This window comes from Canis aureus, chromosome 4, assembly GCF_053574225.1.
Source record: "Canis aureus isolate CA01 chromosome 4, VMU_Caureus_v.1.0, whole genome shotgun sequence".
Lineage (NCBI taxonomy): Eukaryota > Metazoa > Chordata > Mammalia > Carnivora > Canidae > Canis > Canis aureus.
This window is the reverse complement of record NC_135614.1, coordinates 2,233,638-2,259,479: the sequence shown is the minus strand read 5'-3', so window position 1 is coordinate 2,259,479 and position 25,842 is coordinate 2,233,638. Positions and strand designations below refer to the sequence as shown.

Genomic DNA, 25,842 nt, shown 5'->3' with positions numbered 1-25,842 from the left:
TTTAACTGAAGTGAGTGATCAGTCCAAATGACTTCATGTCCATTTTTTAAAAATTTTTATTTATTTATGATAGTCACACAGAGAGAGAGAGAGGCAGAGACACAGGCAGAGGGAGAAGCAGGCTCCATGCACCGGGAGCCCGACGTGGGATTCGATCCCGGGTCTCCAGGATCACGCCCTGGGCCAAAGGCAGGCGCTAAACCGCTGTGCCACCCAGGGATCCCGACCTCATGTCCTATTAAACAATCCTATTCTTGGGGTGCCTGGCTGGCCCAATCAGGTGAACATCTGACTCTTGATTTCAGTTCAGGTCAAGAACTCAGGATCCTGAGATTGAGTCCCGCATGAGGCTCTACTCTGGGCATGGAATCTGCCTAAGATTCTCTCTCTCCCTCTGCCCCCCATCCTGTGCTCACTCTCTCTGTCTCTCTCTTAAATCCAAATAAAACCAATCCTATTCTTTAGCCTGACGTGACTACTATTTGGTCCTGTGATTTTATACCTAAACTATTACAATTAGCATTGTAATAGACTCGGACTCCAGCATTACTCCCTCTGGTATGTTATTGCTTTTGCTGTTGGAATCCTTTCTAACACAGAATTCTGAATATTTTACTCTTTGTGCAAACATTCCCCATAGCCCTTTGCCTTGAGATTAAAATCCAGGCACATTTCAGTGAGAAGAAGCGGCCCTCCTGTAAATTCTCTAAATATATCCAGCTCCACCCACTCACACAGCTAACATTTGAGCTCGGGTTGGTATTCTCAGCTATTACACATATTAAGATCTTTTGTGTTACTGGGCCACAAGCCTGGACTAGCCTCTGTTCTCCTCTTTGCCTAGAATGCCTTCACCTTCTGTTATGCCTGGAAAATGCCAACACGTCCATTAAGATATTGTTCCAAGTTTTTTGCCAAATGTAAGAATTCTGAGTCCCCTGAGTCTGCTTCTCTGCCATTACTTACTAAGTATTTATGGAACTGAAATCCTTCACTGTATGTTCATCTTCCTGGCCCTAATTGGACTCTTAAGCTTCTCTTGCATCTGTGTTGCCAAGTTCCCTTTGCAATCCAAGATAGAACATGTCACAGTGCTGAGCCCTAGCAGGATGCTCAGTCCACACTGGCTGAGTGAATTCTTGTGCCAGAAACATCTAAGATATCTGCCAGTCCTCTTTCACTGATATGGCCCTCCTTCTTATCCCCACTCTATCACTGGGATAGTTCTTGCTGACCTCATAATAAGTATGACATAAAATGATAATCACCATAACCATTCTCCATCACTTTCTCTAAATCTGTGAGTTTTATAATACATGAAAAGGTTGTATAAGAAAAGCAGTATGTCTCCATTATTCACAGTCCCTGGAAATACCTTGATAACCAGTTGATACTCTGGACCTGGATTAAGATCATTTTACATGGATTCACCAGTTTATATTACTACAGTATATTTCCTAAAGAAAAGTTCCAATATGGGCACAAATGCTTATTTAAATACTAGCATTTAAAATCAGATCTTGAGGGGCACCTGAGTGGCTTAGTCGTTAAATGTCTACCTTTGGTTCAGGTCATGATCTCAGGGTCCTGGGATCGAGCCCCATATAATGAGCAGGGAGCCTGCTTCTCCTTCTCCCTCTGCCTCTCTGCCCCCCCCCCCCCTTTGTGTGCACACTCTGTTGCACATGCTATCTCTCTCTTTCTCTCTCTCAAATAAATAAATAAAATCTTTAAAAATATAAAACATAAAGATAATAACATCAGATCTTTGATTTCATCTTAACCTTGATCCTAACCTTGACCTTGAACACTGTTTACAAAACATTTTCCCTGGTTGCTTTATTATAATCAAAAATTTGTAATTAAATGCCAACAACTGACAGTTTAACAACCGCATCAGAGTTTAACATCAAATTGTGGGGGGCTGACTTTTTTAAATATAAAATTTTCTTTGTAAGATTTCAAAGAAAACTAGGAAGAATTTCAAGAGAGAGCATAGTGACTGGTTTATTTTGGTAAAGACATACCTGTTATAGGAAGCTAATCAACATTTCTTGTGTCTGAATTGATGACATTGTTACATTTCACTGGAAGGCCATAATAGCATATGTTTAATAAGGGAAAGTAATGCATTGATTTTATAACTGTAGATATATATATATATATATATATATATATATATATGGCACTATTCCAATGACTATGATGTGCCTTAATCACATTTTTCCCCTTTTTTGTTATTGCAGAACTCAGTTCTTACACAGTTGATCATTTCCAGTGTGTCATCCAAATCCATCATTAAGGAGTTATAAAACATTTCATGGCTCTTTTGTTTTGAAATGAACAGCAGTGGATGTCACATTGCATTTTTCCAAGTAAATTTAAGAGTGATGGATAAACTAACTATATACCATTTATTTGGAAGAAAAAGTACAAATGGGGAGGTATAGTAACTTGTATGCAAAAATTCTCTGGGACCAAAGATTTATGTATGCAAAGAACAGGAAAAAAATATTGAGAAATGTTTTGTGTTGTAAAAAAAATTAAACAATACCCTTATAAAAGCACATTAATTAGAAAATATATCAATACTTCTATTTCTCAGTTAAGAAATTTTTAGAAACGTTAGGGAAAGAAATACTGTTGAACTGTTTTTGCTAAACCTTTCTTTAATGTATTCTGCTGTTATAACTCAGAGGCTGAGTGATGTTTTTATGGGCGTTAATTTTCCCATATTTTTATAAACTTTAAAATACAAAAAAAGATCCAAAAAGTAATACAAAACACCTCTAATCTTACCACTGAAAAACTCCAAAGTAACTTCAAATATTTTTATATTCTGGACTTTTTATTTTTATTTTTTTTAAATATTTATTTATTTATTCATGAGAGACACACAGAGAGAGAGAGGCAGAGACACACACAGGCAGAGGGAGAAGCAGGCTCCATGCAGGAAGCCTGATGTGGGACATGATCCCGGGACTCCAGGATCACACCCTGGGCCAAAGGCAGGCACTACCGCTGAGCCACCCAGGGATCCCCTATTCTGGACTTTTTAAAATTTTAAGTCATCTCTACACCCAATATGGGGCTTGAACCTACAACCCTGAGATCAAGAGTCCCAAATTCCAGCGACTAAACCAGCTAGGCACCCCCATATTCTAGACATCTAAAATTTACATACTTTTACACAAATGTGGGATTACAAAACTCCTACCTTTTTCCTCTTAATAATATAACAGTACATTCCCTTTTTTCCCATTTCTCTGTCCCTCCAAATATATATTTTAATTTTTAAAGATTTTATTTATGAGATGCCTGGGTGGCTCAGTGGTTGAGTGTCTGCCTTCAGCTCAGTGTGTGATCCCGGGGTCCTGGGATCGAGTGCTACATTGGGCTACCCGCGGGGAGCCTGCTTCTCCCTCTGTTTGTGTCTCAGACTCTGTGTCTGTGTCTCTCATGAATAAATTAAAAAAATCTTTTTAAAGATAAATAAAAATAAAGGTTTTATTTATTTATTTGACAGAGAGGGAAAGAGCACAAGCAGGGGGAGCAGCTAAGGGAGAGGGAGAAGCAGATTTCCTCCTGAGCAGGTAGCCCGATGTGGGGCTCCATCCCAGGACCCCAGGATCATCATTTGAGCCAAAGGCAGATACTGAACCGACTGAGCCACTGAGGTGCCTTTCTGTCTCTCTAAATATTATTCTAAAAGATAATTTAAGGATACATAACATTGTGTCATATGGATGTACCATAATGTGTTTATCCCATATTAGCATTAATTTCATTTGTTTTCATTCACTCTAATTGACAACTTGTTGAGAAAAAAATTGTAAACGTCCTTTGCTATAAATCTGTATGTCTGGATCCTATGACAGCTCCAGCCCTCAGCCCTTCTCTGCAGATCAGACTCCATGTAACGAAGACGCTGTCATCACATGAGTGCCGGACAGATAGTTCTAAACTAACGTGTGGAATTGCACTGGATTTTCTCCATTCCACCCCAAATGTGCTTCTCCCCATTTGTCTTGTTTCACTTCTCCAAACTTTACTCCTTTCCCAAGAGAGCCAGGCAAAGCCTAGGTGTTGCTTTTCTTCCTTTTTTTCTTTCCTCATTCCCCACATGTAATTCACCAGTACATTTTAAGTCAGTTTTCTAACACACCCTCCCACTGCTCCAGTACCGCCTGGTCTATTTGGCTTGCCTGGGTTCGGATCGCTGTCACTTCCCACTGGCTCGCCCCACGACCACTCTTGACACCTGTCACACCTCTCCTCTGCTCACCACCCTGTGGGGGGCTCTCACAAGACCCATGTAAAGTCCAGACTCTTCTGGCTGCTGCCAGGGCCCCATATGACAGTCACCTGCGCTGGCTGCCCTTCCTCTTCCACCACTCTCTTCCTCTTTGGCTCTTTGTCTGCCAAGCTGGCTTCTTTCTGCCTGGTAGAAAATCCCCTCCCTTCACACTCAAGCTTCCTCTTCCCTTTTGCTCAGGGTCCAGTGGACATGCCATGGCCCAAAGAGGCTTTCTGCCCAGTGCACAGTAAAGAAGCCCCAACTACTTTCAAACAGACCTCCACATTTGTTTCCCATGTATGTGTACTAGTTCTTAAATACTCATGTATTTGTTTATTATACATCTACACATCAGAATGTTAAGCTCCGCGGAAGCAGACAAAAGGCTCGGTCTTACTCACTCACAGCTCTATCGCCAGAACCAAGAATAGCGCTTTACTTTGTGGTGGAAAGTAAATATTTACTAAATGAACAAATAAACCATGGAGATGTGTTACCATAATTTGTATTAAATAGAATTTCTCAGTCAAAAACTTTTTGACTTTTTGCTTCTCAGTCTTTACTGCCCATACTTACAAAATGCCAGTGTTCCTTCCCATCACCCATTATATGGCAGGGCTAAATTTACCACCCCACCCCCAAATCCAGCAGGGCATATATAATTTTGTTTTATCAGTTCAGTACATAGTATTTAACCAATTTTTAAATTTTTTCATATTACTTTCTATCATTAGGGCCAAAATAGTTTGAAGTTTGAAAATCTTTCTTGGGGCTCCTGGGTGGTTCAGTCGGTTAAAAATCTGCCTTCGGCTCAGGTCATGATCTCAGGGTCCTGGGATGTAGCTCCCTGTCAGGCTCCCTGCTTACCAGGGAGCCTGCCTCTCCCTTTGTCTGCTACTCTGCCTACTTGTGCTCTCTCTCTCTCAAATAAATAAATAAAATCTTAAAAAAAATTCTTAAAATATTTTTCATTAGAAGCCCACTCCTTTTCTTAAAAAAAAAAAAAAAGATTTTGTTTATTTGAAAGAAAGAGTGTGAGCAGGTGGAGGGGCAGAAGGAGAGCGAGAAGCAGACCCCCTGCTGAGCAGGGAGCCTGAGGTGGGGCTCAATCTCAGGACCCTGGGATCATGACCTGAACAAAAGGCAGATGCTTAACCAACTGAGCCTCACAGACGTCCCAATCCATGCAGGCCACATGTATCTGATGATGTCTGAAAATAAAGGAGGAAGCAAATGGGTACACATGTGGGGATAGAGGAAACATTCCTCAGCACCTCAAAAGCCATCTATGAAAAGCCCACAGCAAATATCATTCTCAATGGGGAAGCACTGGGAGCCTTTCCCCTAAGATCAGGAACAAGACAGGGATGTCCACTCTCACCACTGCTATTCACCATAGTACTGGAAGTCCTAGCCTCAGCAATCAGACAACAAAAAGACGTTAAAGGCATTCAAATTGGCAAAGAAGAAGTCAAACTCTCCCTCTTCACCAATGACATGATACTCTACCTAGAAAACCCAAAAGCCTCCACCCCAAGATTCCTAGAACTCATGAAGCAATTCAGCAGTGTGGCAGGTTACAAAATCAATGCCCAGAAATTAGTGGCATTTCTATACACTAACAATGAGATTGAAGAAACAGAAATTAAGGAGTCAATTCCATTTACAATTGCACCCAAAAGCATAAGATACCTAGGAATAAACCTAACCAAAGAGGTAAAGGATCTATACCCTAAAGACTACAGAACACTTCTGAAAGAAATTGAGGGAGACACAAAGAGATGGAAAAATATTCCATGTTCATGGATGGAAGAATTAACACTGTGAAAATGTCAATCTTACCCAGGGCAATTTGCACATTTAATGCAATCTCTATCAAAATACCATGGACTTTCTTCAGAGAGTTGGAACAAATCATCTTAAGATTTGTGTGGAATCAGAAAAGACCCCAAATAGCCAGGGGAATATTAAAAATGAAAGCCAGAGCTGGGGACATCACAATGCTAGATTTCAGGTTGTACTACAAAGCTGTGGTCATCAAGCCAGTGTGGTACTGGCACAAAAACAGACACATAGATCAATGGAACAGAATAGAGAACCCAGAAGTGGACCCTGAACTTTATGGTCAACTAATATTCGATAAAGGAGAAAGGACTATCCATTGGAAGAAAGACAGTCTCTTCAATAAATGGTGCTGGGAAAATTGGACATCCACATGCAGAAGAATGAAACTAGACCACTCTCTTGCACCAGACACAAAGATAAACTCAAAATGGATGAAAGATCTAAACGTGAGACAAGATTCCATCAAAATCCTAGAGGAGGGGATCCCTGGGTGGTGCAGCGGTTTAGCGCCTGCCTTTGGCCCAGGGCGTGATCCTGGAGACCCGGGATCGAATCCCACGTCAGGCTCCCAGTGCATGGAGCCTGCTTCTCCCTCTGCCTGTGTCTCTGCCTCTCTCTCTCTCTCTCTCTCTGTGACTATCATAAATAAATAAAAATTAAAAAAAAAAATCCTAGAGGAGAACACAGGCAACACCCTTTTGGAACTTGGCCACAGCAACTTCTTGCAAGATACATCCATGAAGGCAAGAGAAACAGAAGTAAAAGTGAACTACTGGGACTTCGTCAAGATAAAAAGCTTCTGCACAGCAAAAGAAACAGTCAACCAAACCAAAAGACAACCTACAGAATGGGAGAAGATATTTGCAAATGACCTATCAGATAAAGGGCCAGTATCCAAGATCTATAAAGAACTTATTAAACTCAACAGCAAAGAAACAAACAATCCAATCATGAAATGGGTAAAAGACATGAACAGAAATCTCACAGAGGAAGACATAGACATGGCCAATAAGCACATGAGAAAATGCTCAGCATCACTTGCCATCAGGGAAATACAAATCAAAACCACAAAGAGAACCACCTCACACCAGTGAGAATGGGGAAAATTAACAAGGCAGGAAACAACAAATGTCAGAGAGGATGTGGAGAAAGGGGAACCCTCGTGCACTGTTGGTGGGAATGTGAACTGGTGCAGCCACTCTGGAAAACTGTGTGGAGGTTCCTCAAAGAATTAAAAGTAGACCTGCCCTAGGACCCAGCTGTTGCACTGCTGGGGATTTACCCCAAAGATTCAGATGCAATGAAACACCGGGACACCTGCACCCCGATGTTTCTAGCAGCAATGGCCACAATAGCCAACTGTGGAAGGAGCCTCGGTGTCCATCGAAAGATGAATGGATAAAGAAGATGTGGTTTACGTATACAATGGAATATTCCTCAGCCATTAGAAACGACAAATACCCACCATTTGCTTAGACATGGATGGACCTGGAGGGTGTTATGCTGAATGAAAAATGTCAATCAGAAAGGGACAAACATTATATGGTCTCATTCATTTGGGGAATATAAAAGTTAGTGAAAGGGAATAAAGGGAAAGGAGAGAAAATGAGTGAAAATATCAGTGAGGATGACAAAATATGAGAGACACCTAAATCTGGGAAACGAACAGAGGGTAGTGGAAAGGCAGGTGGGCGAGGGGTGGGGGCGACTGGGTGATGGGCACTGAGGGGAACACTTGGCGGGATAGCACTCGGTGTTATGCTATATGTTGGCAAATTGAACTCCAATAAATTTTTTTTAAAAAAAGGATTTTATTTATTTGAAAGAAAGCATGTGAGCAGGTGGAGGGGCAGAAGGAGAGCGAGAAGCAGACCCCATGCTGAGCAGGGAGCCTGATGTGAGGCTCAATCCCAGGACCCCAGGATCATGACCTGAACCAAAGGCAGATGCTTAACCCACTGAGCCCCCCAGGCGCCCCTCACTTCTGACCAATGCTTGCAGGCCACATGTATCTGATGATGTCTAAAAGTAAAGGAGAAAGCAAATGGGTACACATTTATTGAGATCCTGTTAGGCATCATACTTGTTTTCATTTAAGTATTTACGTGTATGTCATTTGATCCTCGTGATAACCCTAGAAAATAGATACTATCCCTTTTTTTGTAGATGAAGGGATGTTCTCTGAGGGATTATGTTTCATGGAACTAACGGGTGGTAGAACTTAAATGTGTGCCCAAGTCTGGCTGGTGCCAAAGCCCCAGCTGCTAATGGGATGTCATAAAAATAAAAGGTTTATGTCTATCATCCAAACTTCCTGAGACTTAATAATTAAGTTTTAGTGTGGATTCTGGGTATCAGTGCTCTATTCAGAACATTTTAAAAAGAAACAAGTGTCATTCCTTTAGAATATTTCCACAAACTAGGTATCTGTTTTACTCTGTAAAGGAATATTTCACAGGTAGAAATGGAAGAGACTGGAATCCATCATTTATCCAGGGAAAGAAATGATAAACTGCTACTGCATATTTCAACAAACCTTTTATTTATGCATTAATAAAATTGCATCATCAAAATTGGTGCAGATGGGGTTTATATCATATTCTAGACAAGCTTACAGGTGCAAAGACTTGCCTTCCTTCTCATAAAGGGTAATACGTCCTTCATTCCAAGGTTGATGTGGAGCAAAAAGGCAGGAAACCATGAAGGGATCCATCCCTTTCTTTAGATCATAAAATAAAAATTATGAATATTTATTCGTTTCTAAGAATAAGTAGATCATCACAGAAACGGCATGAGGTCAGTTTAGTGCATTTGTGAAATTTTTGAGTTTCCCAGAGTGCTAACTTCATAAAGAATGTTCAGAATGTCACTAAAATCACCGTTTGGGTACATAAAAGGTAGAAGAGTTGAGAATGGCTTACACTTAAAAAAGAATTAATAGGTTTGAATCACTTTTATACTAGTTCTTCAGAGGTATGAAGGACCTTTTCATAATTGTTCTTTTTTTTTAAGATATTTTTATTTATTCATGAGAGACACACAGAGTGAGGCAGAGGCACAGGCAGAGGGAGAAGCAGGCTCCCTGTGGGGAGCCCAATGGGGGACTCCATCCCAGGACCCCGGAATCATGACCTGAGGCAAAGGCAGAGGCTCAACCACTGAGCCACCCAGACTTCCCACGATTCTTTTTTAATCCCCAACATTTTGCAATAAAATTCAATAATGATGAAAAATTCCAAATGAGTTCACAGAAAATTTTAAGTTTTTATACTAGTGCAGTAATATATTTCGGTGCAAGGAGCCACATTTTAATGAAATGTTATATTTTGTGATATATTTAACTAAAGGAAGGTGGGCATAGTGAACTGGAGTTTATTTATGGTAACTGAGCAGATAACTCAGTACACATTTGACAAGACACTATTTGTAGGAAGCTAATTTCGAGTGGAAACAAATAGTTGTGAAAAATGAGGAAATCCTGCTGGAAAAAAAAAAGTGTGACAAGATCAAATAGGAGTGTTAGAGTAATTTACTATTCTAGGCAATCCAGCAGCTGGTTCATCTAAAGCATTCCTGTTTTTCATGAGCCCTGGAAGAAGGAGACAAAATGGCTCAGAAAGTACGCTGACTTGCCTCTAACAGATTTCTGTAAAACTTTAATAGCAGAAAATGAGTTTTAGAAGCTCATTTCTTAGCCATTTGAGGGACTCTTAAATGAGACAATGCATATATTTCTAACTTTAGTTACTCAGAAATTATCCTAGAATAGAGACTTTTTTCAAACAGAGTAAAGATAAAAGGAGACAAATTTCTGCCTACGTCATTCATAAAAATTTTACTAGGTTGAAATCCACACTTAGAATCCATTTTATAGAATAATAAACAATTTAGCTAACATTGAGAAAATGATCCAGAAACCCAATGTAAAGTAGAATATGTAGCATTTTATAAAACTACACTTAATTGCTTAATTGTTCCAAATAAGGAGGTAGTATCATTGGTAGAAATAGCAATTGGAATCCCTAAAGACCCAAGAACTAGAGTAGATAAAGGAAAAGGGTAAATCATACAATGTAAAAATATATATGGAAAAATATTTTAATGCAACTAATGACCCATAGGTAGGATTATCTTTTTAAAAAATCATTCCAAGAGATTTGAGTGGAATCTTTTTATGAAGCTCCCCTCTGCGCGTGCGCGCGCGCACACACACACACACACCCCCACACACACCCACACACACAAAGATTTTTTTTAATGTTTCCTTATCAGGAGCTGGGGGATGGGGAAGATGGGGAGGTGTTAGTTAGAAGACATAAATTTATAGTTATAAGGTGTCTATATGAGATCTACATCTTTGGATATATGATTGCACTGCACTCATTACCCACTGCAACTAACTGTATTTTTTAATAACAAAATGCATTTTTCATGGGAATTTTTGCCTCTTTGACTCTAGATTTTATTTAGATATTGGGGAACAAAAATCAAATGCTGTGTTTCCCAATACCAGCATAAAACCTTTGTTTATTCTCTCACAGCTCTGGGGAACATAAGTCCAAAATCAAGATGGTGATAGAGCGGGCACTCCAGGGAAGCTCTAAGGGAGGACTCTCCACTCTTCCAGTTTCTGGTGGATGCTGGCTCTCCTTGGCTTGTGGCCATATTGCTTTTATCTCTGTCCAGATCTTCACATCACCTCCTCTTCCTTGTGGGTCAGATCTCCTTTTGCTTTCCTCTTACACATGGAATACTTTTAGGGCTCACCTAGATAATCCACAATAATTACCCCATCTGAAGATTCTTAGCTTAATCACATCTGCAGAGACTTTTTTCAAATAAGATCACATTTGCAAGTTTCAGGGATTAGGCCTGAAATCTCCTGGGAGGCATTATTTATCTACTCTATGCTACAACATGGAGTTACCTATTCTCAAGTAGCTTTAATCTAATGTAGTTTGTACAATATTTTATTTTATTTTTTTAAAGATTTTTTATTTATTTATACATAGAGACACACAGAGAGAGAGAGAGAGGCAGGACACAGGCAGAGGAAGAAGCAGGCTCCATGCAGGGAGCCCGATGTGGGACTCGATCCCGGGTCTCGAGGATCACGCCCTGGGCTACAGGCGGCGCTAAACCGCTGCGCCACCGGGGCTGTCCCTGTACAATATTTTAAAATGTAGGTGTTAGGGATGCCTGGGTGGCTCAGCAGTTGAGCATTTGCCTTGGCTCAGGTCGTGATCCCGGAGTCCCAGGATCAAGTCCCACATCAGTCTCTTCGCAGGGAGCCTGCTTCTCCCTCTGCCTGTGTCTCTGCTTCTCTGTGTCTTTCATGAATAAATAAATAAAATCTTTTAAAAAATGTATAGGTGTTAACTACAGCTTTTAATTAAATAAAGCTAATCAAAGCTATCACAGTAATAGTACAGGAGAGGAGGAATTTGGGGTGAAAAAATTAGCTTTGTACCAAAATTACTTTTTACCTCAAAGACTTCATCTCTTCTTAGTTACTGAGGTCATACAATAAAGCTCTATGGTCCTGTGCTAATTAAATATTGTAGAAATCAAGTTTTAAATGGTTTAGTAAAATTTATTTAATGGAAATTTATTTTCCAGAGTTTCATGAACATATTTTGCCTAAATGGTTTTTGTTGGTGTATACTGGGAATACATTAGAATTCTTGTTATTAGGCATTTTTAACAATTAGTTGTTTAAGTGAACTTGTTCTTGTTCTGGTTTTTTAGTGATCATTTCCTCACGTTCAGGCAATTTGTTCTCATGGTAAAGAAATTAAGACGATAAAAAAACATCTCTGGTCTTGTTTTATATAGTATGTCCAACTGGGAAAAAGATACATGTTAAAACGCCACATTAACAAAACACTGTTTTCATCCCCAGCATGTTTGATATTGATTCAGCAGCATGTCTGCAAGAGCAGACCAAGCTATAGATGATAATGTGAATCCGGAGATTATGTCATTGTATCTGTTATTATGTTAATTAGTTAAAGTGAATTACCAGTGTCCAGCAAGACATTACTCACTTTGGAATGCATTTCACTAGCAATTTATCATCGTAATAAGAGGCAGGAGAGACATATTAGTTCGTTAAGTGGCAGCAGTTATACCTGGTAATGGAAAGAGAAGCTGTGGTTATTAAAACACACTATAACTTTTGCATCAGAGTTGTTCATCTTTACTTAGATGCCTGATTTCAGACCCTTTTAATTCAGGTTCATCTGTGTATGTTTATTACCTTGAAGGATTCTTCAGCCTCGGGTTCATTATTTGCTTTTTATTCTAAATTGCTGTCAAATGCAACAGGACTCGAATTCTTTATGGGACATGAAAATTTCTCCTAGGAATGCGGATTTGAAGGGAACTTAGCAGAAACATGCTTGCTGTCCCTTGACCCCACCACGTTCATAAAGAAATACTGGCAATTCAGTTACTGAGTGTGGGCTCTACACCACAGCCAGGCTCCTGCCTTGTGAACAGTAGGTCCCGTGGCAGAGAGATGGTCCAAAAAGAAAGGGTGCCAATAGGCACAGCTCTCTCTTGGTAACAAATGCGATTCCTTTAACTGAACATAAATACATATAACGTGTCTGGTGCAAGCTCATTCTCAGTATAGGTTAAAAAATCTTTGCAGAAATATACCAAATTTGTGTGGAGTGAAATTAACTAGACCAAGATCTTTATTCCAGGATGACTGGAAGAGTTTTCTAAGAAACACATCATTGGGGGATCATCGATCCCTGGGTGTCTCCGCCGTTTGGCACCTGCCTTTGGCCCAGGGCGTGATGCTGGAGACCCGGAATCGAGTCCGGCATCGGGCTCCCTGCATGGAGCCTGCTTCTCCCTCTGCCTGTGTCTGCACATCTCTCTCTGTGTCTCTCCTGAATGAATAAATAAAATCTTTTTAAAAAGTAGAAGAAAATGTAGAAGTGGGGAGTCTGCTTCTCCCTCTCCCGGTCCCCCTGCTTGTGTGCTTGCCTAATCTCTCTCTCTGTGTCAAATAAATAAATACTATCTTTAAAATAAATAAAACTTTAAAAGTGGCAATAGTAAAACAAAGAAAGGTCAGGTTGCCACTTCTCAAATGGACACGTCAGAAGCTCCTGCTCTCCCCGGGAGAGAAGAGCCATCACAGGTGTAGAAAAATCTTTCTTTTACTTCCTTTGAGTTTTTACTAACATCAAATGGAGTGGTGATTTGCAAATGGCCAGTTTGTCAGACAGACTCAAATCTCCAGTAACGCTTGCAGATCAGTTTTATTTGCTTTAGGCTGAGCATTGATCTGTCCATTGTTTCAAATAATTGATAATTGAGGGTGCTTTATAAAAATGGTGAACTGGCTAAAGGATGTTCCCTTAAATCATAGAGCTTGCTCATAGATGTCAGGTGGGAAATACCCTCTGGAGAGAAGTAAGTAACTTGACTAGAGGAACCTTAGTAATAGGGCATATTCAGATTATCCAAACCCCTACCTTTGTGTACAGATGTTCCCTTCTCATCTAATCACTTGTAAACAAAAAAACAAAAATAACTAGAAATAAACTCAAACTCCATCTTCTCTGATAGTAGGAGCTACTGCTAGCAATAATTCTGGGAAAATGGGAAGAGGGGCAGGTACCCGACTAAATTCAGGGATTTATGTGAAATTCTGCAGTGAATTGGAGACGCTGGTGCTAAACCTTCTTGTCTGCCCAGTTCCTGATGACAGCTGCTGCCTGGCCAGAGGTGCTGGGGGAGCTCTCTCTTGATACGCTAATTCTACCCAGAGAAATAACCTAAAGATCATAACAATGAAGGGACCACCAGATGAAAATCCTTGACTAGTCCTGCAAACACTCTACCATGAAATGGACAAGCCCTCCCCAGTGTACCAGGCCTTCCAATGAGCTTGTTGGGGCTTCACAAGTTAAGAACGGACAGCCAAGGAGCACAAGCTATTTGAGGAAAGCCTCTAACAAAATATTCCAGAAACAGTGCAGAGAAAGTTGCAGGGAAAGATTCTAATAATGAGACGGTGCAAAAACATTTCTCAAAACTGGGGACAAATGTCTCCAGTTTGAAGAGACGTGTCATTGCCTTCCACTTGAGTGAATTAAGATTGACACGCACATGACTGTGACATTTAGACCATCATGGAGCGTTGCTCTTTGGTATAATCTCTAAGAGATGTCCTCCCTTACACCCTGAGGAACCACCTTGGACACACACTTATTTGAAGACAAAGCCACCACCACAGTAACATTCCACACAGGCCCTCCCACTTCGAACTTCTTTTATTCCTAATGATTTCTATTCATCATATTTCATTATTCTCTCCTGCTCTGTCAGGGCAATCTCAGGCCATCAGAGGTCTCAGAAATGCCCAACTCCAAATGGAAGTGGTCAAAGGTCCAGGGTGTTTTTTTTTTTTTTCTCTTAAAAGTAATCATCGTACTAATTCATAAATGTAAGTAGATATGTGGGCATTGGGCATTAGCACCTTTCTTCCCACTGGAATTCGATCTCTCAATACTGGTTAATGCATTGGAGTAGAGCTGACTTCTTTGACTTCTTTTTCTAAGCCCTGGCTCACTCAGTATGTCCTGTCAGCTACCATCTAATTGTAAAAGTAACAAATCCCAGATGCCATGCGCCAAACACCACGCTGAGTAATTTACATACAATGTCAAATTACTTTTACAAACATCCTATAGGGAAGTTACATCATTCCTCATTTTAACTTGGATTTAACCTAAGGCTGTATTATTAGCCATTTAGCTCCTGAAAGTTGCCACCTAGGACTTACATGTGTGCATGGGAGTATAGATGCAGGTGCTAGGGAGAGCAATCCTTTATCCAGAATGATTTGAAGCCTTGTGGGATTCCCACTGTGAGTGCTGGGGATCCTGGACCATCTTGATGAAATGGAGAAGAGATTCCAATGTGTAAGTCTTTCACAAATTCAGCCCTCTCTTCCAGGCATTTAGGTGGATCCGAGACACTGCTAATTTTCTGTGTGAAACTCAGAAACTATTCATTTCTAGACTGTATATCAGTAAATTACTGTTAGAAATGTGATACTGATGAAGGTCATATTGAATGAGATTTCCTAATTCAGCATAAACGTGTATTAGGATAATGTGCACGTTTTTCAGCCAGTATGCATCATAATTAATAATCATCAGCAATGAGCAAATTCATACATTTTTGTCTCCACTGCTCTTTTGAACCAGTTTATTTAATTGAAGCTTTCTATTTCCATTAAGTACTTAATGTATATCAAAACTTTGTTCTCAAGGATTAGTGGATTTTTATGCATCATTTTGAGATAATGATGTGCCCTTGGGCAATTAGTTAAGTAAACAGTGACAAGGAATGCCAGTTCTTCATGGATGGAATCTGAGGTGTTTGTTATTTACACATATCCATTGCTTCAAATTTTATTTATTTATTTATTTATTTATTTATTTATTTATTTATTTACTTTAAAGATTTTTATTTATTTAATCATGAGAGACAAAGAGAGGCAGAGTCACAGGCAGAGGGAGAAGCAAGCTCCCCACACAGCAGGGAGCCCGATGTGGGACTCCATCCTAGGACTCCAGGATCACCTCTTGAGCCAAAGACAGATGCTCAACCACTGAGTCCCCAGGTGCCCCTCAAATTTCTTTCAAAGTAACTATTTTTATTTAAGAGAAATAAAATCATGTTATTAAAGATTATACAGAACATTTCCAAAGCACAAAGAGAGCAAAGCGAGGTTGTATATACTTTACATATAACCCTCCTTTTTCTGTGATTCTTTATCCCTTTTTGAATTTAACTGTCACTTCCAATTTACCCTTACTTCTCCAGAACATTCTTACCTTCTGCTTCACTTAGCAGGTAGTACATACCCTCCCATTCCAGCCAGGCTTCCAGGGGTTCTCTGATATTTGGAGGGCTTTGACTGGACCCTCGTTCTCCCATGAGCATATGGAGCACAGAGACCCCGAGGGCTTTTCTTCCTCTCCGTATCCCTTTCCATTACAAGGCTGGCAGTCTGGCATCCCTTCTCCTACCACCTTTGATGGCCAGTTTCTTTCAACTTTAGACTTGACTTCTCCTTTTCTCCCCTAATCCTTCTTCCAGTGCTGTGTGGACTGTCTTGCTGGCCAGTTTTGCACAGTGCCTTCTGTGAAATGAAACTCAAAAAAGATGAGGCTGCTGAGTAATATTATATTGAAATATCATCAAGAAAAGATTCTCTGTAGAGAATTACTTTGATTAATTTAACACTGATCCATTCCAGGGCTAAAACTTGGCCGTAGCTCTCTGACACGTCCCAGAAAATCTCTTTTTTAAGACATATTCTTCCCTGGTGATTGCTAAAGTCCCTTAATGGTTTTATTGCTTAAGGAAGAGTTATTGGATGAGAACAAAATTATACTAAATGCACATAACCTATATTAAAAACAGCCAATTGTAAATGCCCATAATCTCATGCAGTAGCAGTCCCCATGAACCATGCTTTTTATTCACTTTAATTCTCCTTAGGTAGCAGCTTTTCTGGCCAAGGTCTCCTTCTGCTGGCTCTCAAGGTCCTCCGTTAAATCTCCTCCCTCTGTGATTGTCCTGCTCTCTTCTAAACGATGGCACTGAGCTAAAATCTCCATTTTGTAGATAAATTCATCTTGTCCTTCTTCAAACTTTATTGTTTCTGGATCCACAGTCTTCCTGTAACTTGTTCCCAGAGCTTTAATATTCTGGACTTGGTCTCCCATGCCAGGTTCCCTCCACTCCCTGGAAGATTGCTACTCAGTTGTTCCATTTGTGGTGGAGGCCTCTGGCCTCCTGATCTAGTGCTCTTTGCAGTATACCAGGATGACCCTGTTGTCATGACATCTAAGCGTAGTCCACACCAGCTGATGGATCCTGACAGTCCAGCAAGAGTTAGTCTTTTATTCATATACAACTTGTTTCTGGAAAGGGGGCGAGAGATTGATCTTCCTATTCCTTGCCCCATTTTAGTGGATGCTCAGCAAAGCAGCCAAAGTGACCTCTGTGAAACATAAAGGAGAGCACACTACTTCTCTACTCATCTCCCTCTGTGGCACCTCATTGCATTGAGTCAAAGCCACAGTCTTTCCAGGGTCCAAAAGGCCCAGCCTCTGGATGTCTGTTTCTCAGCAGGCCTCCCCTTCTGCCTCTCATCTCTCTCCAGCATATTGTCCCTGTGGTCCTCACACATGCCACATATGCTTCTGTCCTGGAGTCAGTGCTCTGGCTTAGGGCCTGGCACACTCTTCCCCAGGTACATGCTGGGACAACCCCTTCACTTCCTTCAAGTCTTTGATGAAATCTCACTTCCCTTCCCAGGCCTACCTGGACTATCCTGCAGAATAGAGCAAGCTGTCCCTCCTCCCCACCACACCCAGGTCTTTCCTGTCACTATCAGCTCACTCTATTTGTCCTTTTTTGCCATGTTCCTTTCACGGCATTCTATATAATTTACTTTTTTACTGGATTTATTATTTATTCTCTTATTTATATTCAGTAAGTGCAATGATTTTCATCATGTAATTACAATTATGATGCTTGTCATCACCATCATCACTTAGAACAATATCTGGCACATAGTGGGTATTCAAAAATATTTATTGAATGGAAGTAATGCTCTTACACAATTGATAACTTGGCCCCTAATTTATCCTTAGAACAGAGGACACCATTTCACTTCTGGAGGTGGGCAGAACAGCAATGTGAATGTATTTAATAAAACTGAACTGTACTCATTAAAATGGTTAAGTTGGTAAATTTAATGTTATATGGGTTTTTGTCTCAACAAAAAAAATATTATTTCTTTTAAAAATTTCATTTACTTATTCATGAGACATATAGGCAGAGGGAGAAGCAGGCTCCCTGCAGGGAGCCCAATGTGGGACTCGATTCCAGGACCCTGGAATCATGCCCTGAGATGAAGGCAGATGCTCAACCACTTGAGCTACCCAGATGCTCTACAACAAAAATAATTAGAAGGACTGTGTGTGTGTTCAAAAACTGTGAATTATACACACCCTGTGGGACTACACAGAATACTCCAGATCCAGGATGTCCTCACACAGGTGTCCTGCTCAAGCCCTGACTAGCGGCTGCCTGTGGGTGTTGGCACTGAGCACAATTGCCCAGGCTGGACTAGCTACCTTTCTGGCTCTGATAGCCTATAGTTTCTCTACCTCTACAAAGGAATCTTATTTTAGCATAGAACCCAAATGACAGTTCAGTTTTATTAAGTACATTCACATTGCTGTTCTGCCTACCGCCAGAGCTTTCCATCCTACAAAACTGAAACTCCATACCCATTGAACAGTAACTCTCCATCGCTCCTCCTCCCAGCCCCTGCAATGCCACTCCACTTTCTGTGTTGCTGAATTTGACTCCTTTAGGTACCTCATACACACAGAAACATAGTTTTTGTCTTCTTTTTGAGATGGGCTTATTTTACTTAGCTTAATGTTTGTTAGGTTCATTCATGGGCAGCCTGCATCAGAATTTTTTTCCTTTTTAGAGCTGAATAATATTCCATCATATGTATACACCACATTTTGTTTTTTTTATTCATCCCACAAGGCTAGACCTTTCCCCTCATCCTATGCCTCTCCTCCCAGGGATTGTAGCTAATGGCAATTTTAAGTGAAATAACCTTGGTTAGAAGAGGTACTTGAGATTCTTCAGACAATGTCATCAGAGCGAACGTCAGAATGACTCTTAGTTTAAAGCAAGGTTGAGAGAAGTAACTGGCGAGCAGTTTGGTCCATGATGAGGAAGTAATGAAAGTTCACCATGTCTGCATAGTTACTGTGGATCACAAGTGCTTCATCATAGCAAAGAAACCAACATCTCGCCTTTGTGACCGTCTGAAAAATATGCTTGTGCTTGCAAACCTACAGAAGCAAAAGCCTTCTGGATAAAAATTAAACATACAGAGATTTTAGCTTTAAAGCTGAGTTACTTCTTTCTCCATATAAAAACGTTTCCAGGGGAAAAAATGATGATCACAAGCTGTCCAGAATTTTCAAGCTCATTTGAAATCTTTACATTGAAACTGGAATACTAGAAACTTCATCTGTTTGTGATTCTTCCTCTAAATTTGTAAAGGACTCTGATCCAGAGGCTTCTAATCTCCAACTAAGTATTGTTCTGGTCTTATCTTGTGTACCGTTTTCTTTCTTCTACTTCCTCCCTTCCTCTATCTAGCCTTCCCTTCCTCCCCCTCTTTCTTTTTTCTTTCTTTCTTTTGGTATTTGTTCATTGATGAAGTTATGCTATGACCTTTATCCTTCTAGTTTTATTTTAAAATGAGAAATCCTTCTTTGTTCATACACATTTTGAAAACCAGAGTAGAAAACAAGCCATTCAGAGAAAATTCATCATAAAGCAGTTCTCATATCTGAGATGAGGATGGGCCAAACCTGCAGGCCAGCTCAGTTGAGACTGACACATAATCTCACGGAAGGGGGGAGGGTGTGTCACATGACCGGTGTTGCCACAACCACATGCATCATCCCCTCCCCTCTCTCACAGTTGCACAATGATGGTTATATAAATTCTTAAGACTGTTAGCAACATCCACTTGAACTTGGGTTTTGGAATAATGATTGCTTCTGAATACAACTGTTTAATGATTTTGCATTGCTACCTATTTCCTTGTAAAATCCTGCATAAAGGGATGCCTGGGTAGCTCAGTGGTTGAGTGTCTGCTTTTGGCTCGGGTCATGATCCTGGGTCCTGGGGTGGAGTCTTATGTTGGTCTCCCCTCGAAGAGCCTGCTTCTCCCTCTGCCCAGGTCTCTGCCTCTCTTTGTCTCTCATGAATAAACAAATAAAAATTCTAAAAATCCTTCATAAAATGCACCATGTTTGAATGTAACATTCTATTTTTTTTTCACAAATCCTGCTTCCTGTTAGATTTATGTGTTGCCATTTCAAATATGCCCAAGCTGTACATTATCGTGAAGGAGGCAAGTCCTGTTTACAGCATCCTCACTTCTCCTGTCAGTGGCACTTCCCCCAAGTGCCCATTACGGGGCCTCTGATCCCTCATGAGAATCATTACAGTTCTAGCAAAACCCTGTTCATGAAGGAAATGACAGACTTATTAAAGTGAAGACATTAGTATCTGAGAGGGCTTATTATGTCATCCATCCCAAGGGTATCTGCATTTTTATAATGGTCAATGCTTTAGCCTGAGAAATAGAACACTTACGGGTGGATTTTGAATGTCTACAGTGAATCAAAGAAATGAGACTTTTTTTGGTAAGATGTAGGCTCTGGAGAACCCTGAAGTCCGATCACACAGATGATTGTCTTTATGGAAGGCCAGGTAGAGCTTTTTGCAGGTTACAGTAATTTATAGCCCCATCTCTGTGTGCAATTATTTTGAGTACATTTCTGAATCTGTGTCTTGTGGTTTTGCAGTTTCTGGTTCAAGAAATCTCTGTGTATATTTTCATATTTTATATGCTATATTTCATATTTTTATATTTACCAGAATTATTTTCTGAGTTTTACTAAGATATAGATTTCATATGTTTCATTGATACCACTTTGTTCAGGAATATTAACAAGTAATTATGCACCTATTGATATTACTTAGCTCTGAATAACTGGAATTTTTCCAAAAACTAAATCTCTCAGTAAAGGTCAGAATTTACTACCAGGGTCAGCATTCAAAGGATTATGCTACAGAATCTGAGGACATTCAGAAGAGGCACTCTATGACATTATAATCAAATGATACTTTTTTTGTATCATTAGTCTGTAACTTCTTACGTGATTATTGTGAAAATGACCTGACTTAACCAAAATGGACAGAGTCGGGTGTGTCAGGTTTTATGAAATGAATCTCACTATCTTGGGTTATTAATTATTTATTAACTTTATTAATTATTAATTTTTTCAGCATTTCTGAAGCCTAGATGAATATCAAAACCACCTCAAAAGCTTTTTACACTAAGAGATCACTAGGACTCTGCCCAGAGACCTGACCCAGAATCTCCTGGTCTCCCACCCAAAATGTGTAGTTGTAATTGGCTTCGGAAGTATCCCTGTGCAACCAGGGGACTGCTTGTTGGGGGCCATTGAGAACGATTAATGTACAGTTACCCCATTCAGAAAACTTGGAGTGACTCTAAAGTTCCTCATCCCCGCTTTATCAAGCAACAAGATCCTATCAACTTTACATTTTACATTTTCTATTTATTTGAGAGAGAAGGGAGAGGGAGAGCAAGTGGGAAGAGAGGTGGAGAGAGAGGGAGAGAATGAATTCTCAAGCAGACTTCTCACTGAATATGGAGTCTGTTGAGGGTTTCAATCCCAGAACCCTGAGATCATGACCTGAGCTGAACTCAAGAGTCAGCTAGTTAACTGATGAACCACTCAATTTTATGTTTTAAATTCTCTCACCATCCCATTATTATATTTATGAGCATGAATGTCTCACCACTTCTCTCAAATAAGAGAATTGAATTCTATTCTGGCATAATCTGAGCATTTATGAAATATCTGTTGAATGAATGATGAATTGAATGAATGGAGATATCATGATAGACCTTGTTAAATGCCTTTCTGACCCCGGTTTTATTACATCACACATTTCTCCGAATTACCGAATCTTGGTGACAGTTTACATTTTCCAGAATTATAGGAACTCTTGGTGTGCTGTATATGGTTTTATTTTTTTTAAGATTTTATTTATTCATGAGATAGAGAGAGAGAGAGAGAGAGAGAGAAAGGCAGAGACACAGGCAGAGGGACAAGCAGGCTCCATGCAGGGAGCCCGATGTGGGACTCAATTCCCAGTCTCTAGGATCACACCCTCGGCCGAAGGCAGGTGCCAAATCGCTGAGCCAACCAGGGATCCCTGTATATGGTTTTAAAGGTCGCCAGTCAGGACTAAATATTCTTGCTTGTGGATTCTTTCAGTACCTATAAATTGTTTCCCCAGAGGCAAGACTCATGGAACCCCCTTGGAGGAGCCCCTTGTGAAATCCTGGCTTTCCTGTAACTAGAGTTGGGATTTCATCTTAGCTTTTTCCCATCCACTCAGGAGCTCAAGAAGACAAGAAATATATTAAAAGCTGGAGAATTTTCAGTTTCTTGCACGTCCCTTTTTCATCTAGTAACATAACTCAATTACCCCAAAGTCATCAATGTGATCTTCCTTACTCCTAAAATAATCTTTCTTGCTTTTAATAAGTGCTGTGCCCTTTAACTTCTTTTGAGTTTTATATCTTTTACAATGTTCCTATCGGTCCTTTCTAATAATTAATACTTCGTCCTCACAGGATGGCATGCATTGCTAGAAGTGTTTTTTGTTTGTTTGTTTGTTTGTTTTTTCTAGAAGTGTTTTATATGTGTAGGTGAACTTACTGATCTTCACAAAAACACTACGAGGTAGGCAGCTATCATCACCATTTTACAGAGGAGGAAACCAAGGCACGGGTGAGTCAAGTAATTTGTCCAGGGGTCCTATGGTTCAAAAGTATTTGAGTTGAGATTTGAATTCAAGCAGCCTGGCTCTAATAGTCCTAACCACTCTGCCAGACTGCCTTGTTACTTAGCTGTTGTCAGGTATGGATCATTGGTCCATGTCTTTTGTCCAAAGTTTGGTACTGGATGAATTTAGTGAACAGTATTATATGCATCTGCGTTGACCCTGTTCATTACGTACCCCCTCCTCTGTCACCAGGAGTGTTTGTGAATACACAGATGACATGACTTCCTTCAACATTTTCCCATGTCTCTTGGAATCAGACCATGTTATTCAGAAAACACACCCACATGCACACACAAAACACGACGTTAGTTGAAAAGAAATTGACTAAATATATTTAACTAAGGGACCCTTGGGTGGCTCAGTGGTTGAGCATCTGGCTTCAGCTCCAGTCATGATCCCAGGATCCTGGGATCGAGTTCCACAACGGGCTCCCGGCAGGGAGTCTGCTTCTCCCTCTGCCTATGTCTCTGCCTCCCTCTGTGTGACTCTCATGAATAAATTAATAAAATCTTTAAAAATAATAAATAAATAAATTTAACTGAATATTGTGATCAGTTTCCATATTTTCTTTTTAAATTAAATTGTTAAGATGCTATTATCTAACGAGGAAGGAAACTAAAATACCTCCATGCTATTCACACTTTTCAACTATTTATATAATCTTCTCTTTTGGTGAAAACTTTAGCAACTGTTTATGGCTTGCTGGAAAGTCACTCTTATTCTCACTCAAACCAAAGAAGAAAACCATAAGTGATTGATTTGTGGTCATCGAGAATTTATCAAAACTGACAGGACCAGGGGATCCCGTGGCTCAGCGGTTTAGCGCCTGCCTTCGGCCAGGGGAGTGATCCTGGAGTCCCGGGATCGAGTCCCACGTCGGGCTCCCTGCATGGAGCCTGCTTCTCCCTCTGCCTGAGTCTCTGCCTCTCTCTCTCATGAATAAATAAATAAAATCTTTTTAAAAAAACACTTAATTCCCTATTAGAGAGCTTCTCTATTTATATATAAATTTATATATTTGTATTTTATTTTTATACAATAATTTTTAAATAATAAAAAATATAAATAATTTTTATATTTATATTTGTATTTTATTGTATATATTCATATTCATTATATAGAAGTTAAGAAATTTTATGTGATATTAACATATAGGAAGTTTTCAATGAAAGTGCTTCTTAGGATGAATTTTCAGATTAGCACCTCTCTCCACCACTGGAACAGAGGACTATTTGCCTCTAGGGTGTCTGACCACCATGGGCTGTTTGGGTCACACTCTGAGCACTTGGCCGTGACCCAGGGACATGGCCCTTTACAGAGACCTCTAAGTAGTCCAGAGTTGCATTTCATCACCTCTTTTCATAATCCTCTCAACACAGCCCTTAATATTTCATTTTAATTAAGGATTTTTTGGTAAGAAATTACTATATGAGCCATTGAAGTAACAGGACAGAACACATACTCTTACTTGTATGGTTTTGTTTCTTGACTGTGAATATTAGTAATGAGAAGGGGGAGGAGGAATGTGTTAAGGACTTATAATATAGTTACCTTATTGAAATTTCAAAACTTTGTTATGAGATAGAGGATTGTTACTCTTCTGCTGCAGATGGAGAAATCAAAGCTTCGAGGATTATAAGTTGTTTAACGTCACACAGCTGGCAGGTGACAAAGCTGGAATTTGAACCCAGGGCTTTCTGATACCAGCGCTCTCTCTTCTTACAGAGATTGCTGAGACTTTCCTGTTGGCGCATGTGTGTGCGAGTGTGTGTTCATGCGTTTGCATGTATGTACATGCATGTGTGTGTGAGCAAGAGAGTCAAGAAGGTCTGGGTTTAGATACATCTGAGCAGATGTATCAGATGCTTACAGAGTTTCCATTGGGCAAATATTTATTGAGGACCTGCAAAGCCAAACTCCCTCTACCGGTCACCTTGTGAGTGCTGACATGATTAAGGGCCAAGCATTAACTGGACACAATTCACCATGGTTAGCCATGTGTTGAGTGATTTATGGGTGACCAGCACTATGCAGATATCTTAATTACATTATCTCATTTATTTTTATTTTTTTAATAATAATTTTATTTTTTAATTGGTGTTCAATTTGCCAACATACAGAATAACACCCAGTGCTCATCCCGTCAAGTGTCCCCCTCAGTGCCCGTCACCCACTCACCCCCACCCCCCGCCCACCTCCCCTTCCACCACCCCTAGTTCGTTTCCCAGAGTTAGGAGTCTTTATGTTCTGTCTCCCTTTCTGATATTTCCCACACATTTCTTCTCCCTTCCCTTATATTCCCTTCTACTATTATTTATATTCCCCAAATGAATGAGAACATATAATGTTTGTCCTTCTCCGATTGACTTACTTCACTCAGCATAATACCCTCCAATTCCATCCACGTTGAAGCAAATGGTGGGTATTTGTCGTTTCTAATGGCTGAGGAATATTCCATTGTATACATAAACCACATCTTTATCCATTCATCTTTCGATGGACACCGAGGCTCCTTCCACAGTTTGGCTATTGTTATTGTATTATCTCATTTAATAATGTATCTCACAGGTAACCCTAAAAGGTAGCTGATATTCTGTATTATAGATGATAAAACTGAAGTTTAGGGTGTCATTTAGCAAGTCAGTGGAAGAGCCATGGCCTGAACTTAGGTTGCCTGCCTCCAAAGCCTGAGTGTCAACTCTGTGTCTGTTTGTTTGCTATTCTGAAAAGAAATTAGGAGAAATATTTTCATACTTTCAACTGTGTACAGAGCAGAGGAAAATAAGTTCCACAAATGATGTGAGATACCTTTTCTTTTTGTCCTTTTTCATCTCTGCCATAATGTTGTGACAATACTATAAAAAGATACATATGAATGAAAACATAACAGCCAAATATTTGTAGGACTTTTAACCTATTTTGCAAATCGATGCCATTTAAGTAACTAAAGCTTTGAATTTCTTGTAAGAGAGCATAGTGAAGCTAAATTGTGTTCTGAGTGAACCAGGTTATGTGCTACAAACACAGGATACTATTGGATAATACAGATTCTGGCAGCGCTAATCCTTCTGACTTTTGCCTCTGCTTTTACTACCCTGAAAATGTCAAACTGAAGAGGTTTTAGACTGCACCATCAGCTTAGAGAATTAGCAGATTTGCTTTGC

At 40.0% G+C, this 25,842-nt stretch overlaps 2 protein-coding genes across 5 annotated transcripts in view; one reads left to right on the top strand and one right to left on the bottom strand.

Annotated features, from left to right (window-relative positions):
• The window catches only part of LOC144312011 (testis-expressed protein 10-like), a 42,171-nt gene extending 25,980 nt beyond the window's left edge, over positions 1-16,191 (bottom strand). The window contains 1 exon segment of the mRNA XM_077894332.1: positions 16,039-16,191. Coding sequence (XP_077750458.1) covers positions 16,039-16,191 — 153 coding nt within the window.
• Positions 1-25,842, top strand: part of CHRM3 (cholinergic receptor muscarinic 3) — a 493,903-nt gene that overhangs the window by 147,076 nt on the left and 320,985 nt on the right. The gene's annotated exons all lie outside the window — the stretch shown is intronic.